General features: G+C 38.8%; 1 protein-coding gene across 1 annotated transcript; it reads left to right on the top strand.

Moving 5' to 3' along the window:
• The first annotated feature begins 3,336 nt into the window (after positions 1-3,336).
• Positions 3,337-6,767, top strand: LOC132063228 (cytokinin dehydrogenase 6-like). Its single transcript, XM_059455689.1, has 5 exons — positions 3,337-4,750; positions 5,136-5,263; positions 5,360-5,620; positions 5,699-5,961; positions 6,058-6,767. The coding sequence occupies exons 1-5, from the start codon at positions 4,132-4,134 to the stop codon at positions 6,377-6,379; spliced, it is 1,593 nt and encodes a 530-aa protein (XP_059311672.1). The 5' UTR covers positions 3,337-4,131; the 3' UTR covers positions 6,380-6,767.
• Positions 6,768-18,299: the final 11,532 nt, after the last annotated feature.

The raw sequence follows: 18,299 nt of genomic DNA, 5'->3' as shown, positions 1-18,299 counted from the left end.
CCCTTTGGGTGCGCACAAGGTAAACCCTGCATCTATACAATAGCTCGCAAACCACATAGAAGAGATAACCCGCACTAGGCAAGTCCGTGCGACGAGCTCGATCTAGAAGGCAAATCCCCTGTTTTTTGTAGGCATAGAGTTTCGAACCTGAAACCTCCATTATGGAAGCCCCATGCTCAACCAACTGAGCCACAACGGAGGAGTATTTCTCTATTACAAAGTTTCTCTATAGCAGGGTAAGTTTCATAAATGATTACATAGTTATATATTTTTTTAGCCAAAATTATATAACTTTGTTTTATGACATAAAAATCACAAGATTGTTATAGAGTAACAAAAAAAAAAGGTCATAATGGCCAAAAATATTATTCTCTGATGTACTAAAATATATTTTGCATATTTAAATTGGCATATATCAGCACATCCTGCATTTTAATTTCGTTTTTTAATCTAATGAAGACCCGAGTCCCAACCATGGGGGTGGATTTGATAAGAAGACATTTCTTTCGCTTTGAAGAATTTTCAAATGTACCAAGGAGCTGCCAAGAAGTAAGAAATGTACATTGAAATAATACTTAACGGGTTTACAATAATGCCATACAAATCATAGAATTAATGTAACAATTTTATTATGTATGAATTAGTGATATATATAGCCGTATAGAAATTACTTATGTTGTAGCTATAATGAAGGAATTTTAATGCGGTAATGAATTATGAAAGTATTGTTATGCTGTGAATAGTAACGAAGAGAATGTTATACATAAATTAATTACTCTAAAATGATAGTTTATCCTTTAAATAGCTTAATCCCTGCATTATTAATACATATTTTTCTATTCGATCATATTTTATTTTGTTTAAAATAATATTATGGATTCTTGCACGATCTAACACATATAGTAAGATATTATTTAATACCGTCGATCAAACGTTAGTTATCTTATACTATACATTTTGCTGAGATTAATAATTGGCAATAATTTCTATACCAAACCAAACGATCCTGGGTGGGACTCGAGCAATACGTGTTATAAAGATTGCTCTCATGCAATTAAACACTTTTTGAAATCCTATTCGTTCTTTTGCCCTAAATAGCTGGCCTTTTAATAGCTTTACGATTTCTTTACTAATGGTCGATCGGTTCTCTTCTTCTAGAAAGCAAAAAATGCACTAAGGATTAGGTTAATTTCTACTCATAAGTATTGAGTAGGACTATGTTATTTATCTATACTAGCGCCTTCTCTTCCATCTCACAATCAATAGAGATCTTACTATTCCCATAATCTGACGAAATTGAGTGCAATCTATTTTAGATTATAACAATCTTATACTTTTCTTATTATTAAATGCAATCTGGATTTTAATGGAGATTTACATTGATGAGGTCTCTTTTTAGGTTACCATGCTTTTTATTCTATTGCAAATTAAAATCATTTTGGCGTTGTTTTTCACTTTAGTGGTCCCACATGAACAATTGGCTAGGTAACTAATTGGAAAATGGTGAAAAGCAATAGCAGTTTTTACTTTTGATATTGTTTTTTGCGTTATTTTGTTGGTGAAAGATTTATTATGGATTTTTGCAATGATATTTGCGAGTTATTTTTTTTCTTTCTTTTTTTCCAGGTGCAAAATAAGAATTTGAAACCTAATTATACTCAATATCGAAACTATGGAACTTCCTGATTGGAACTGACATGCAATACAAGTTTCATCTCCTAATAAAAAAGAAATTCTCATTAAATTTAGAGGTTAAGTTATATACCCCCGTCTGCCCCAATTTATGTGGCACAGTTTGGATTTTGAGAGTCAAACCTTTTATTTTTTATTGTGTATCCAGACAAAGTACCTTTAAATTTTTTGACATAAAATTTACATATTTGAAAACTACGTGAAAAATACTATAAGTCACAATAATTGACTATGCAAAATATTTAAAAGACATGATAAAAATTATGGTCAAAGCACATCTTGTATGAATCTCGAAATTTAAAAGGTGTTACATAAATTGGGACGGAAAAAATACACAGTTAGTATAAAAAAAAAAAAAAGAATACACCATCGGATGAACAAAAAAATTATCAACGGGTAAGCCTCCATTTGATTTTGGGAGGCTAGAGTACGAAAACACACTTACGCATATAAAATGCAAAATAAAAGGTTCATCCCAGTCACTCCCAGCTCTAAGACCACTCCTCTATTTAGTATTGTAGAATTTATGAGAAGCAGCTATTGACTCTTAACTATTAAATTACACTGATCGGGTCAATCACTCTTCCACCCTCCTTGTTTTAAAAGACTCACACTCTCAATTACCTTAATTCCTAGTAGTAGTTAAGGATCTGATGGTAGTGTGCGTCCACGACTATTTCATGAATAATTATTATTTCCTACCAGTATAAGAGCCCGTTTGGATTGGCTTATAAGTTGGTCAAACCAACTTATAAATCATTTTTAACTTATTTGAGTGTTTGGCAAAAATAGAAAATAGCTTAAATTAAGTTAAAAAGTGCTTAAAATAAGCCAAGATGAAGAAGTTGCTCAACCCCAACTTATTTTCTTTTAGCTTAAAAGTCATTTTGGTTTGACCAACAACTTTACCCTTTTATCCTTTATATTTTCTATTAATTTTAATACTACTCGTACTTCTAAAAACAATTTAAATACTTTTATCCAAACACGTAACTGCTTATTTATAAAATAACTTTCAGCACTTAAAAACACTTTAAGCGCTTATCCGTAAAAGCTACTTTTTTTCAGCTAATCCAAACAGGTTCTAAATACCGAATAACTCTCGGCTTCGAAACTCAGTAGATCAAGGTGGAATGTTTCCACTCGCCTTTCCAAATTTATATATTTTCCAAAAAAAAATAAAAAGCAATTAAAAACTAGCCCTCCATCAATATAGTTCTGCTAGCATTATTCAAGATTCAAATGATTATACCTTCACGGATCTTCCATCCACACGGATCTTCCATCCATTCATTCATTGGCCTACAATGCAAAGACAGCATAATCCCCCAAAGTAAACAATGTAAGAAATGCATATCTCTGAATCTAACCCTGCTACTGGCCTGAGTTCATAAAAGCAAAAATGTCTGTTTAAAGCAAGAAAAGAATCCATGTTCTTATTGCAATCATCTGATTTTGATTCTCTGCCATATTAAAGGATAGAGAGAATTTCTTCCTAGTCATCCATTAAAAAGTAGAGATTAGCATAAAAACCAATGTGTCATAAAAAATTCACTGAAACAGAAAGCGGATTGAGTTTATCAGATATCATCATAGTACAAAATTTACTTTATTTGGGCAAATCTACAAACATAAACAAAAGAATGATTCTCTGTTTGTCCATTTGTTGGGAACTAAGGCATCAATATTATATGCATTTGCAGCAAAATCACTGGCCACTTTAAGAGGTCCCAAACACTTAAAAAGAATCATACTGAACTTTTTTGACCCTTTCATATACAAAAAGCATACATTTTCTTGGAAATTAACATATCACGTGGACCCCTTAGATTCCATCCATCCTTGTGCAGTGTCCCTTTCGTTCAATCTGAATACAGATACGCTATGTTTGCCTTTCAACAACAAACGGGTATTCAATGCCACTAGTAAATAAGGACTTTGCATTGACCAAGTAAGATAGAAATTAACCTTGGAACTATTTACTTTCCCTATAAATGGAAAACTTATCCTTAATCATAACATTTGAAAAAAGTTTTAAGAGACATAACTTGTCTTTGATGGAAAAGGTAAAAAGTAAAATTGTGGAAAGAACTGTTAAGGAAAAGTTCAAAGATTGAGGAAATCTTTCTTTAGTGATGACCTTTTCTATTCAACTTGGCATATGCGATGGCTGGCGTTATAGTCTTATATAAACTAAAGACACCCAAACAAAAGGGAACTTAAGAAGAAAAATCCTCAAATTCTCCCACCTAAAGTAGACGGTCTTCATACGGATTCTTACCACTCAATATAAGTTGACTCTCCCACTCATATAATCTTAAATCTCCCCCTTTAAATTTCCTCCTCAACTCTTCATCCTTTACTCTTCTATACTACAATAATATCTTTTACTTTGAGAAAGAATATTCTTTCTTTCTTTTTTTCCTTTTAATCAAAGAGATGACGTGCCAGTGCTTTGTATTCACCCGAAAAAAGAACGTTCTGTTCCTAAGAAGCTTCAGTATTTTGGTGCTAATCTGGGTAATTACCAAACCAAACCTTTGTTTCTCCAGTGTCCTATCCTCATTGAAAGCCCTCAATCTACAAGGCCGTATCACATTCGAAAACAACGATTTTGCATCCCGAGATTTCGGGAACCAAATTCATTCCCACCCTTTAGCAGTAGTCCATCCGAAATCCGTTGCTGATATTTCAGAAATAGTAAGACATGTCTGGCAAATGGGCCGGGGCTCGGAACTGACCGTGGCAGCACGAGGCCACGGTCACTCCCTTCAAGGCCAGGCGCAAGCGCGAGGAGGAGTTATAATCAACATGGAGTCATTACAGGGTCAAGAAATGCAGGTCTATAGGGGACAATTCCCTTATGTAGATGTATCAGCTGGAGAATTGTGGATAAACATCTTGCATGAGACATTGAAATATGGATTAGCACCAAAATCTTGGACTGATTACCTCCATCTTACTGTTGGAGGTACTTTGTCTAATGCTGGCATCAGTGGACAGGCATTTCGTCATGGCCCTCAAATCAGTAATGTCCGCCAGCTGGAGGTTGTTACAGGTTTGAAAATTTTCCTAACTCCCGTTTCAGTCTGATGAGAATAATATTCTGCGGCTAGCAATTATGAATATTTTTATTAAAAAATAAAAAATTAAAGTTATGGTCCTGATTTTGTAAAAGGCGGTATGATAGAATACGAGAAAAACGGTCATAAGGCAACTTACACAAGTTATAGGCTTTTTTTGTTTTTGTCTGATATGATATGTTAGTTATTGAAGACTAAAATAACAAGCTACAAACATTTCTCATTGTACAAGTGAGAATCTAACCATTACTTTCAACAAATATGCCAAGACCACTCATTTTCATTCAACAAATATCAAGTAATTTAAACAAAATTCAGCATGTGACCTTATAGACATATCTTGCATTGGATTTGTTGCAGGAAAAGGAGAAGTCATAATTTGTTCACAAGAACAGAATGCTGACCTCTTCTATGGTGTTCTGGGAGGACTTGGTCAGTTTGGCATAATAACTAGAGCAAGAATCTCTCTGGAACGAGCCCCGAAAATGGTAAAAAAAAAGGACCCCACAGAGTTCAAGAATATCCAATTTAAGCCTTTCAACCTTCAAATTTTATTGAACATGTGTTTTTTCTTTAATCAACAGGTGAAATGGATAAGAGTGCTGTACTCTGATTTCTCCACATTTGCTAGAGACCAAGAGCATTTGATATCTGCAGCTAAAACATTTGATTACGTGGAAGGGCTGGTGATTAAGAACAAAACAGGTCTAGTGAATAATTGGAGAGCATCTTTTGACCCTCAAGACCCTGTTCAAGCCAGCCACTTTGTATCAGATGGAAGAACACTCTATTGCCTTGAACTAACCATAAATTTATACCCCGAGAAAGCCGATACAATAAACCAGGTAAGGCATGTTCATAACTTGAAAGTCTAGTAGAAAGATGGTTTTTGATGAAACACTAATGCTATTTGTTTCATGCAGGAAATTGAGGATTTGTTATCCCAACTAAGTTATATCCCATCAACACTATTTATGTCAGAAGTTCCATACATAGAATTTTTGGACAGGGTTCATTCATCAGAGCTAAAACTTCGATCGAAAGGACTTTGGGATCTTCCACATCCATGGCTCAACCTTCTAGTTCCAAAAAGCAAAATACAACACTTTGCTAATGAAGTTTTTGGCAACATTCTAAGTGATACCAACAATGGCCCTGTTCTTGTCTACCCAATTCATAAATCAGCGTAATTTCCTTTTACATAAGTTTTGCATATACAAAAAACAAAAATACTTCTTCTTGGACAATCAATTAACATGTTTACTTTTGTTTTATTTTCCAGGGTGGACAACAGAACATCGTTTGTTTGTCCAGATGAAGATATTATCTATCTGGTGGCCTTTTTATCCCATGCAAATCCCTCATCCAATGGAACTGACAGTTTAGAACATGTGTTAACTCAGAACAAAAGAATTTTAGACTTCTGTGAGGTGTCACACCTAGGGGTCAAGCAATATCTGCCACATTACACAAAACAGGAACAATGGAGGACCCATTTTGGTCCACAATGGGAAGTTTTTGTACAGAGGAAATCTGCTTATGACCCTTTAGCTATGCTTGCTCCTGGCCAAGGAATTTTTCAAAAAGCAGTATCAGTTTCATAACACATGCTATTATTTGAATGACCAAGAAACTTGAGCGGAAACTGATTAGCAACGGCGTCAGATAAAGAGTCAGAGATGGGTAAATATGTCGAATGAATAGAAAATGAATACTTGGTTGTAGCCAATGTAAATGTGAATAGCTATTAACTTCATATATATCTTATGCCTTCTCTGCACATGTAAGTTTAAGAGAAGGCTAGCTCCATTACCTCTTGAAGAATATAGATTATTAGGCCAACAGAAGTAATGTATCAAGATGCAAAGGCTAGGAATTCTTTAATTAATGCTCATGATATTGTATCTTCTGTCTTGATTTTCAAGTTCTCTGACTCTATAAGAATAATGTAATTTCTACAGCAAAATGAAAAACAAAAGAAAAGAAGATATAGATCAGGGATTCATTAGTCAACCTTGGAGAAGATATAGATCAGGATTCATTAGTCAACCTTGGACCACAGTACTATAACACCACACTGCTTAACTCTGTCGCGGTCATTTCAATAAATTTCAAAAGGGACTTTAACCTTCATGAATTCATTATGTATCAATAACTTGAGAAGCATAACCACAAGAAGACAGATAGAAGTTTATGATATGTTATGAATTAACAAGAAGAGAGAGTTATCATGCTAACACTAAATCTATTGTAGAGCAATAACATCATATGGATTATTCATTGAACCAATTAGCATAATTTATTTGTTCTTGATCTTTAGTTAATTTGTTGGCTGATTTCAAGTCAAAGATAATAACATTCCGGGAAGGGGGAAGCCGGGAAGATGCAACTTCATGTGATATAAGCTATGATTTAAAATTCAAAATGCACTCTGTATGACATTAAAGTCTAATAGTAATTGGTACCCTACTCATCATATGGACAACACAAGTTGAATAAAACGAATCATATCCGGAAACAATAGCTTAGGAGGATGGAAGAAACTTCAATATCCTTTCGATAATTGAGAGGAACAATATCGAGAAACATTTGTTTTTGTTTACCCTAAAAATGATAACAATTAAATTTGTACGCGGTGCAAAGGATATGCGGTTTGATTAACACGATTGAGTATTATGTGATAAACAATGAAGTAAATACAGATGTAAAAGATCTAACCATATTAGGTAGTGGTCATCCTCGGGTTTTGGTAACCGAGATCGAGCTACAATGGCTGTGTAGTGAACAATGAACAGTAGTGAAACACTTAGACAGATGAATGAACACTTTGCTAACAATTGTATTGCTTTTGGATTTGTGCGTGTGAAAAAAGAACAGCCCAAACTAAAGGGGGGCCTCCTCTTTATATAGTAGAGGAGTCCTAACCCTAGCACAAGTCTAAATAAGGCACATAATCATTTGTTAACTGACGGACGAGATCGGTGTCGGAATATCCGGCTAGTAGCGGATATTTCGGTCTTCCCATTATGGTGATGAACGGCCTTCTCATCGTACCTCGGTGTCTGACTCCATTGAACTCAACTTCCATGTCGGAAACCGAGGATATCCTTGTCCTCGGTTTTACCCGTATATAGATAGTCCCCCCATTTTCCGAGGGGAAGTATTGACTACGGGAAATGGATCTGAATAGAACCGAGTAGGCCGTACTTTTCTACCCAGGATAAGTTGTTCCCATCAAATCTGTTACACCTCCCGATTTCGTCACAAGAAAGTTGATGGCTTATTACTAGTATATGCCCTTAGTATGGAAATCTGCACCCGAGTTTTGAGATATTAAGTGCTTCACCTCGCGTGTACCAAAGTATGGGTAACTGTCCTTCGCAATATTATAGGATTAGGAGTTAAACAGATCAAATCATCGCAAGCTGGGGGGCTCAGGGAACTGGCAGGAACCAGTCCCTTTCGACGGAACGTCGACTTGTCGATGGTGGCCTCAACCCATGCCGTCGACATGCCACCATCTCTGAATCTTAGGTGGACCAGAGACAGTGCAAGTGGACGGATCGTCGACGTGTCGACGTGACCGTCAACCTGTTCGTCGACCCGCAACCCCTAGGGCTATCTTGCCCCACCTATAAATATGGAGCCCTCACGTTTTATTTCATTATTTCCACTCCCAAATCAGAGAAAGCCCTAGAATATATTCTCTCTACAATTTCCATTATATTAGTGGAGATTTGGTAAGATCCGAGCCCCGTAAACCTGAGCTTGTGAAGAAGAAGGTTGTTCCTAGGGTTTCATTAAAGTTGTGAAGCTGGGAAAGTTGGAGTTGAAGTTGATCCTTAGAACCTTAAACCCCTCAAGGTATGTAAATGATTCCTACCTTTGTACTTAAGTTAATTACTAAGAGTTTTAGTGGTTTTAAGTAGAAAGAATATAGTTATGAAAGTGGTGAGTTGATGGAGGGTAAGATGGTGATTAGGGGATGCTTTAAGAGATGAATTGGAATGGATTTGATTATGTCTTAATATGTAAGTGTTGAAATTGTTGTTGTTGATATTGTGGTTGATGTTGGATTGAATTGGAATTTGAAAGATGGTTAAGTTTACAAGGGAAATGTTCGCAATTCGTTAAGCTCTTTTTGTATTTAAGATGGTTAGTAAGTGAGGAAAATAGTCTAATTAAAGCCTATATTATCTTGATTGTAGACTTACGAGTTCGAGAAGTAGAAGTTGGACGATTAGATACACTTCAAGCTATGTTAAGGCTAACCTTTCCTACATTTTGGCATGATCTTATGATACGACCCAACAAGTGAGTAAACGAGCTTCCATATTACTCTACTCTTAGAAGCATTAGGAGTACTTCAATCATTGATGTTCCTATACCCCATTTTTTATTGTTCCTTCTGTTTATGGGTCTTGAGATTTATTATGTTGATGATGTTAGCTCAAAAGATGTTCATCGGAGATAGTACGACCTCGTGTCACTCCGAGAGTTTTATGTATTCAGTTTATACATGCATTGCATTCATTAATTCATATGTATATTGACCCGTGACCAGAAGGCGTTATATACACGGATGTTATATGTATATAAGGTATGGGGAAAGGGATAGGAGTTATATACACATTACCACCTAATCAGCTGGTGCACCATGATGATGATATATGGATCGGACTGCACGTTCTGCAGTAATATATATGATGATGATGATGATGGCCGCGGAGAGGCTGATGGGATATGAGATAATAGATCGGGCTGAACGTTCCTCAACACTATGACCTATATATATATACATGGGCATGATTATCATTGAGAGCATGCATATTATACGCCCACAGAGGTATTGTCAACTATATAGACTTATGCAGATACTTTCAGATTCTCAGTCATACAGATGCATTCAGATAATCAGTTTGGCTTTTGAGTTTTGGACTCCGTTCATGATTCTTATGTTCATGTTACTCTTATGCTTTACATACTCAGTACATTATCTGTACTGACTCCCTACTGGCCCGGGCCTCGTTCATGCCCGCTCGGGGTAGCGGTTAGGCGGTCCGCTTGGCAGAGTCGGTGTGTGTGCTCCACTTAGTCTGGAGTTGCAGTCTATTTTGGTATGCTATTCTTTTGAGATGTACATGTATATGGGTATGACGGGGCCCTGTCCCTTCCTTTCTACAGCTTTTATTCCAGTAGAGGTCTGTAGACAGTTGTATGTATCTGACAGATGATGTAGCCTCGTCGGCTTCTATTCTTTTGTGTACAGTGTATGTAGCGTCCTAGTCGGCTCGTACCGTTCTTTTAGCATATATTTATATATCCAGATTGTACAGAGTTCAAGATGTCCTGCTTTTATGGGTCAGTATAAGTTCAATTTGAGTTAGGTATGGGCCCTTGTTATCCAGATTCGAGTATAAAGGTGTGTGGTCACTAGCAATAAGGCACTCGTCACGGCTCATCAGTTTGGGTCGTGACAGAAGTGGTATCTGAGCAGTTCTGTCCTAGGGTGTCTACAGACCGTGTCTAGTAGAGTCTTGTTTATGGGTGTGTTGTGCACCACGCTTATAAACTGAAGGCTACAGGACATTTAGGAAAGTGTCATTCTTTCTCTCTTAGATCATGCGATAGATCTATGTGTTAAGAGTTTTCTTTCTATGATTTGTTTTGATTTCAGCGATGCCTCACAAGAAAGCTACAGCTGCCCAGAAGGGCAAGAGAGCGGCAATTGAGGCCACTAGCCGTACTCGGCAGACTACTAGGGTTCGGATGAGACTCAGAGTGAGAGCCCATCTCAGACTTCACATATCTCGCCTCCAGCACCTGCCCTAGTGCCCCCAGTTCCTCAGCCAGATGCACCCGGCCAGGATGTGCGGGATGTTGTATAGTTGTTGACCAGACTAGTAGCTGCTCAGGCTCAGCAGCAGGGAGCTGGTGTTGATCAAGTAGACCGGGCTGGTAGTACGAGGATTAAGACTTTTCTAGGGTTAGATCCTCTAGAGTTTTCTATCTTGAAGCAAACTATGGACCCCAGGATTTCATTGATGGTATGCAAAGGACCTTGAAGGTTATGCACACGGATGAGGTCGAGTCAGTGGAGTTAGCTTCATATTGGCTTCGTGATATTGCGGTACAGTGGTATCTGACAGGGGAGCTATCTAGGGGAGAGAATGCCCCTCCAGCTGTCTGGCGAGAGTTTTTAGATGCTTTTTTTCGCTATTATTTATCATCGGAAGTCCGACGGGCCCGAGCAGATAGGTTTTTACGTATTGAGCAGGGCAGTATGAGTGTTCAGGAGTATTGTGTGTACTTCGATTCTCTAGCTAGATATGCCCCAGCCATGGTGGCTGAGATGGAGGACAGAGTTCATCGTTTCGTGGCTGGTCTAGGGCCACATTTGATAGATGATTGTACGACTGCTGCATTACAGCCGAGCATGGATATCTCCCGTATACAAGCATATGCACAGAATTTGGAGGACCGTAAGCTCAGCGGAGGACAGAGCATGAGCGTGATCGGGGCCATGGTAAGAGGGCTACATTTTTAGATATCGGGGGTGAGTTCAGGGAAGGATAGAGACAGCAGTATTCCCGGTATCCATTCCATTCGGCAGGGAGTACACCTCTGCGGTTTTTAGGTCCAAGATTCGATCGGTCTTTTTATTCCTGAGTGGGTCAGAGTTCTAGAGCTTCGGGTTCTCAACATAGACCGGAGTCAGGCCAGATGAGACCCCATTTGCCGCGGTGTGCCCAGTGTGGCAAGTTACATGCAGGTCAGTGTCGACTAGGCTCAGATGGTTGTTATGCTTGTGCCCAACCAGGTCATAGGATGCGGCAGTGTCCGATGAGAGAGAGTGGGAGTATGGTTCAGCCCACAGGGTCTATAGCTGGTTCTTCCTCTGCAGTACGCCCTTCAAGGCAAGGTTCTCAGGCACCAGCAGTACCTGGTAGAGGGAGGAGTGGAGCGTCTAGATCGAGTGGGCCTCAGCACCACGTCTATGCAGGTAGACAGGATCGTGAGTCATTTTCTGATGTTGTCACAGGTATATTATCAGTTTCCTCTCATGATGTGTACGCACTGATTGATCCAGGTTCTACTTTATCATACGTTACTCCCTTTGTTGCTGGCAAGCTTAAGATAGAGCTTGACTTGATTGAACCGTTTGAGGTGTATATGCCAGTTGGTGATCTAGTTATAGCTAGGCGAGTATATCGAGGTTGTATTATGATAGTTTGTGACTGCCATACCCTAGCAGATTTAATTGAGTTAGACATGATTGATTTCGATGTTATTATGGGCATGGATTGGTTGGCTTCCTGTTATGCTAATGTTGATTGCAGAACAAAGGTAGTTCGATTTCAGTTTCCCGGCGAGCTAGTCCTAGAGTGGAAGGGTAATGCTGCTTCGCCGAGAGGTAGGTTTATTTATTACCTTAAGGCAAGGAAGATGATCAGAAAGGGGTATATTTACCACCTAGTTTGGGTCCAGAATGTGCAAGCAGAATCACTGACCCTTCAGTCTGTCCCTGTGGTCAATGAGTTTCCTGATGTGTTTCCAGATGAGCTTACAGGCATTCCGCGGAATGGGAGATTGATTTTACTATTGATCTATTTCTAGATACTCAGCCAATATCTATTCCTCCTTATAGAATGGCACCTGCGGAGTTGAAAGAATTAAAGGAGCAGTTGAAGGATTTACTTGAGAAGGGCTTTATTCGACCTAGTACATCGCCGTGGGGAGCGCTGATATTATTTGTAAGAAAGAAGGATGACTCTTTGTGAATGTGTATTGATTATAGGCAATTAAATAAAGTGACAGTAAAGAATAAGTATTCGCTCCCAAGGATTGATGATTTATTTGACTAGTTGCAAGGCGTTAAATATTTCTCGAAGATAGACTTGAGGTCAGGATATCATCAGGTTAGGGTGAAGGAGGAAGATATTCTGAAGACGGCATTCAGGACCAGATATGGGCACTATGATTTTCGTGTCATGTCATTCGAGTTAACTAATGCTCCAGCTGTATTCATGGACTTGATGAATCATATATTCAGACCCTTTCTAGATTTGTTCATTATTATGTTTATAGATGATATTTTGGTTTATTCACCATCGGAGGCTGAGCATGCATAACATCTCCGTATAGTGCTTAGAGTTCTTCGAGATAGAGAGCTGTATGCCAAGTTCTCCAAATCTGAGTTCTGGTTGAACTCTGTGGCTTTTCTGGGTCACAATATTTTAGATGAAGGCATTAGAGTGGAACTCAAAAGATTGAAGCTGTGGAGAATTGGCCAAGGCCTACGACACTGACGGAAATACATAGTTTCTTGGGCCTAGCAGGATATTACGGAAAGGTTTGTGGAAGGATTTTCTTCTCTTTCGGTCCATTGACCAAGCCGACTCGTAAATCGCTAAGTTCCGGTGGACGAGTTTGCATGTGAGCGGAGTTTTCAGATATTGAAGGATAAGTTGACTTCAACACCTATTTTGACTCTTGTAGAGGGAACAAACGGCTATGTGATATATTGTGATGCTTTGGGTATTGGGTTGGGCTGTGTATTAATGCACCACGACAAGGTTGTCGCTTATGCTTCAAGATAGCTGAAGCAGCACGAGAAGAATTATCCAACCCATGATCTTGAGTTAGCTACGGTGATTCATGCTTTGAAAATGTGGAGACATTATTTATACGGTGTCCATGTTGACATCTATATCGACCATAAGAGCCTTCAATACATATTTAAGCAGAAGGACTTGAACTTACGCCAAAGGCGATGGCTAGAGTTGCTAAAGGATAATTACGTTGATATTCTGTACCATCCTAGGAAGGCCAATTGTTACACCTTGGAAAATTCCCCGTTAGTGTGCAGTGAATAAACGAGCGAGGGGTATGATGTATACGAGGTTTGGACAAGTAAGAAATAGTATTTGATGGTCCCAATTAAGATTTCCAAAGACATTCGAGTAAAGGAAAGAAAGTTGTTAAGGAAAGCGAGTTATAAGTTGAGCGTATCGGATAAGAACTTCGAGTATTGAGTTAACAACGTGCTAATGATACCTTGAGGAAGAGTTATGACGTCCCTTAGATTGGTATTGAAGTGATAAACAAGTGTTAAGAAGGTTCCATAAGGATCGAAGATCAAACGAGTCGACGAGAACAATTCTCGGAAAGCTGGGCAACCTACAGCCAGACATACTGGCCGTATAAAAAGTATGGACCGTATGTCCAATCGTAGATTCAGCCCAGTAGAGCATACGTCACTAGACCAGATCTACGGCCAGACATACGGCCCGTAGAAAACATGTTTGACCGTATGTTGGTCCGTATATCTTGGTCGGGAAATTTGAACTTGATTTTATATAAGGGACCTCTTCTTATTTCATTTTCATTTCATACTTCACCTCCACACTTCAAGAGACCTCTAGAACATTCCAAACACTTCATCCATGAGAAATCAATAGAAATCAAGGATCAACAACAAGAATTGGGTAGAATCAAGTGTATGAAACCCATTAAAAGTCATTCAAATCAAAGAAAACCCAAGAGAGAGGGAATAGGGTTTTGGTGAAAGAAGTGTAATATCATCCAAGGCTTGTTTCCCCACCCTCTAAGGTAAGTTTCATGATCTTTACATGTTGTTTGAAGTATTTATAAGTTGAAACACTTGGATTGTAGAAGAGTATAGAAAATGGGTCTTAGATGGGTGAAAAATATCATTGTGGAATAGTAGTTGGAATGAATCATGAAAATGGTTGTGTTGATGTTACGAATGCGTTATAAATGACGTTTAAAACATGAAATGAGTATTGTATGAGAAGGAACGTGATAATGGACTTTGGTCATGATTATGGAGAATTGTAATGAAATTGTGAATTGTGGGCAATGTAGCCAACTAGTGCTTATTGTTTGCGATATTGTGATTGTCGTTATGAATGTTGGGAGTTGATATGGAATATGGAGGAAAGTAGTATAAACAAAGGAAATGCTGCCTAAATTTCTCTAGCTTTAGTAAGTACGTTTTCATGATTGCCTAGCTAATGACAATACGAACTCTCTTGAAGGTAAAGACGCAAGCATTTAAGGAGAACGAGCAAGCAATAGAATAGTTAAGCGACAAAGGTATGTGAGGTTTAACCCTTCTTTCTAAGGCATGAATCTTATGTATGATTTTCTTTCCTCTTCATGAATTTCCGCATTCCAAAAGACTAAAGGCCTATGTTCATGAATGGTCATATGAGACAAGAAATGCGCTACGAACACGAAGATGATAACGCTAAGCTTAAGTCTAAAGATTCTAGAGATTACGATATGATGTACCTATGAAGTTAATGATGTCGAGTATGATCCGTTAATGTCTTCCTCACGTACACTCACCTTAAGATGTAGTCCCTCCAAGGTGAGACATAATGGCTACGATTATTCCATAACGTAGTCGGGGGTCCACGACCTTACGTCACCCCGACACAACTATACTTGCTTTCAAGTTCTAAGGTATAAATTGATGACATATGTATAATGATATTGAATTATGATAGATGCCATGACGCGTTCATAAAACGGATGATAGTGATGAATCTATGATGATGTATGAAGTATGATGACAAATGCATGATGTGTATAATAATGTGATTCCACCGCGCCTAATTGGCCGGGCATGTCACCGCTAAGGCGGGCTGCATACGATTCCACCGTGCCTAGATGGCTGGGCATGTCACCGCTAAGGCGGGCTGCATACGATTCCATCGTGCCTAGATGGCCACACCGCTAAGGCGGGCGCTATGATTTCACCGAGCCTAGAGGGCCGGGCATGACACCATTAGTGGGCGGCATATGATGGTTACCGGACGCGGGTTAACGACATGATGATGTATGATTGATGTGACGATGCATGTATGGCATGATGATGTATATGTGATATGATAAGACATACGCTATGATAATACATATGATATACTTAGGTATGATGCATGTATATGAAATGTATCTACGTACACAGGTTGTATCCTCATCTCATGACTTATGATATTTTTATTATGCTTATTTCATTCCTGCCTTACATACTCAGTACAATGTTCGTACTGACGTCCGTTTTCTTTGGACACTGTGTTCATGCCCATAGGTAGGCAAGGAGACAGTGCCGATCCATAGGAGCTAGTAGCTGACTTGTGAGCACTCCATTGTCCGGAGGTGCCATTGATTATTCTTTTCGTACATATATGTATATATTCATGATTGGGCACGACGGGGTCCCGTCCCGTCCATATATCTAATATTCCAGTAGAGGCTCGTAGATACGCATGTGTGGGTAGTATGGTCCCATGGTCTTCGTGTATATGCATGTATATATATATTATTTTGATAGCTGAAGGGCTTACGTTTATAAAAGCAAATGTGTTGCAAATGATGATAGTTTTATATGATTATGAGCATATAGTATGAATGAGAGTAGATAAGTAACAGAATGAGCGGTGTTCGGTGGTTAGCCCCGGATACCCGTCATAGCCCGTAGTTCGGGTCGTGATACCAATGTAGTAGTCGATGCTCTTAGTCATAAGTCTATGGGTAGCTTGTCATATTTACAGCCAGAGAAGAGGGAGCTAGCCCGTGACGTTTGTCAGTTAGCCAGTTTAGGAGTCCGATTGATAGACTCAGGTGATACAAGAGTTACAGTTCAGGATACCGTGATGTCATCTTTGGTAGCGGAGATAAAGGAGCGTCAGTACGAGGATCCTATTTTAGTTCACTACTGGGATACATCTCCAAAGAAAGAAAAGACACCCTTCTTGATCACAGGGGATGGAGTACTCAGATATCGAGGTAAATTATGCGTTCTAAATATTGCAGGCCTCCGTCAGCAGGTTATGGGAGAAGGCCATCATTTTCGGTATTCTATCCATCCGGGCGCAACAAAGATGTATCATGATCTCAAGGAAGTGCATTGGTGGGATGGCATGAAGAAAGATATTGCAGAGTTTGTCGCTCAGTGTCCAAATTATCAATAAGTTAAGATAGAGCATCAAAAGCCTGGAGGTTTATTGTAGGCTATGGAGATTCCGACATGAAAATGGAAGATAATTAATATGGATTTCATTACAAGTTTGCCCCGTACTCAGTGGAAGTATGATTCAATTTGGGTCATAGTTGATAGGCTTACAAAGTCTGCCCACTTTCTGCCTGCTAGAACTACTTATGCAGCTGAGGATTATGCGAAGCTTTACCTTAAGGATATTGTACGACTTTATGGTGTTCCTACAGCCATTATTTCAGATATAGGAGCGCAATTTACAGCTAACTTCTAGAAATCTTTTCAGAATGGATTGGGGACTCAGGTGAGCCTTAGTACTCCATTTCACCTGCATACGGATGGGCAAGCGGAGCGTACTACACAAACACATGAAGACATGTTGAGAGCTTGTGTGATTGACTTTCGAGGTAGCTGGGATGATCATTTGCCTTTTATTGAGTTTGCATATAATAACAGTTAGCATTCTAGTATTCAGATGGCTCCTTATGAAGCTTTATATAGGCGGAGATATAGATCGCCCATAGGATGGTTTGATGTTGGAGAGAATCAGTTATTAGGTCCAGAATTAATACAACAAGTGGTCGACAAAGTGAAAGTGATTAAAGAAAGATTACCAGCGGTGCAGAGTCGACAAAAATCCTATGCAGATAATCAGCGGCGCAAGTTAGAGTTTGAGGTAGGCGACTGAGTTTTCCTGAAAGTTTCACCTATGAAGGAAGTGATGAGATTTTGTAAAAAGGGTAAGTTGAGCCCTCAATACATTGGTCCATATAAAATTATTCGTACAGTGGGTATGGTGGCATATGAGTTAGAGTTACCTTCTGATTTAGAGTCTGTGCATCCAGTATTCCATGTGTCCATGCTCTGCAAGTGTATAGGAGATCTTTTGAGGGTTGTACCGATAGATGATATCCAGGTGAATAAGCAGTTCATATGAGGAAACCCAGTGGCTATATTGGATAGACAGGTTCGTCGATTGCGAACTAAAGATGTGGCCTCTATTAAAGTATTCTGGAGAAATGATAATGTTAAGGAAATAACTTGGGAAGCGGAAGAGAAAATGAAGTCTAAATATCCCTACTTATTCCGGTCATTGCAGGAGGCTCAGTCTGAGGCATCATCTCCCCCAGGTATTGGTTTTATTTATAGTTATTGTGATTGGTCGTGTGAGGCCATGGTGTTGTATATTTTAGCATGAGGCCCTACGTGGCATTATTTTGGTTTTCTGTGAACAAGTTGGATTGGTATATTTACAGGGGAGCCTCTGCCGAAATTTTTATAGCCCATGACTTGTATGAACATTTGAGGACAAGTGTTTCTAAGGAGGGAAGAATGTTACACCTCTCAATTTCGTCACAAGAAAGTTTATGGCTTATTGCTAGCATATGCCCTTAGTATGGAAATCCGCACCCAATTTTTGAGATATTAAGTGCTTCACCTCGCGTGTACCAAAGTATGGGTAAGTGTCCTTCGCAATATTATTGGATTGGGAGTTAAAC

Source organism: Lycium ferocissimum, chromosome 7 (genome assembly GCF_029784015.1).
Source record: "Lycium ferocissimum isolate CSIRO_LF1 chromosome 7, AGI_CSIRO_Lferr_CH_V1, whole genome shotgun sequence".
In the NCBI taxonomy this organism is placed as follows: Eukaryota; Viridiplantae; Streptophyta; class Magnoliopsida; order Solanales; family Solanaceae; genus Lycium; species Lycium ferocissimum.
The sequence above is the reverse complement of the archived record's forward strand: the minus strand, read 5'-3'. Positions and strand labels throughout refer to the sequence as shown.

Excerpts from the sequence above, each read along its gene's own strand:
- LOC132063228 (XM_059455689.1), top strand. The coding sequence starts at position 4,132 with ATGACGTGCCAGTGCTTTGTATTCACCCGAAAAAAGAACGTTCTGTTC. Across the intron at positions 5,264-5,359 it reads TGGAACGAGCCCCGAAAATG|GTGAAATGGATAAGAGTGCT; the intron begins GTAAAAAAAAAG and ends TTTAATCAACAG. Across the intron at positions 5,962-6,057 it reads TACCCAATTCATAAATCAGC|GGTGGACAACAGAACATCGT; the intron begins GTAATTTCCTTT and ends TTTATTTTCCAG.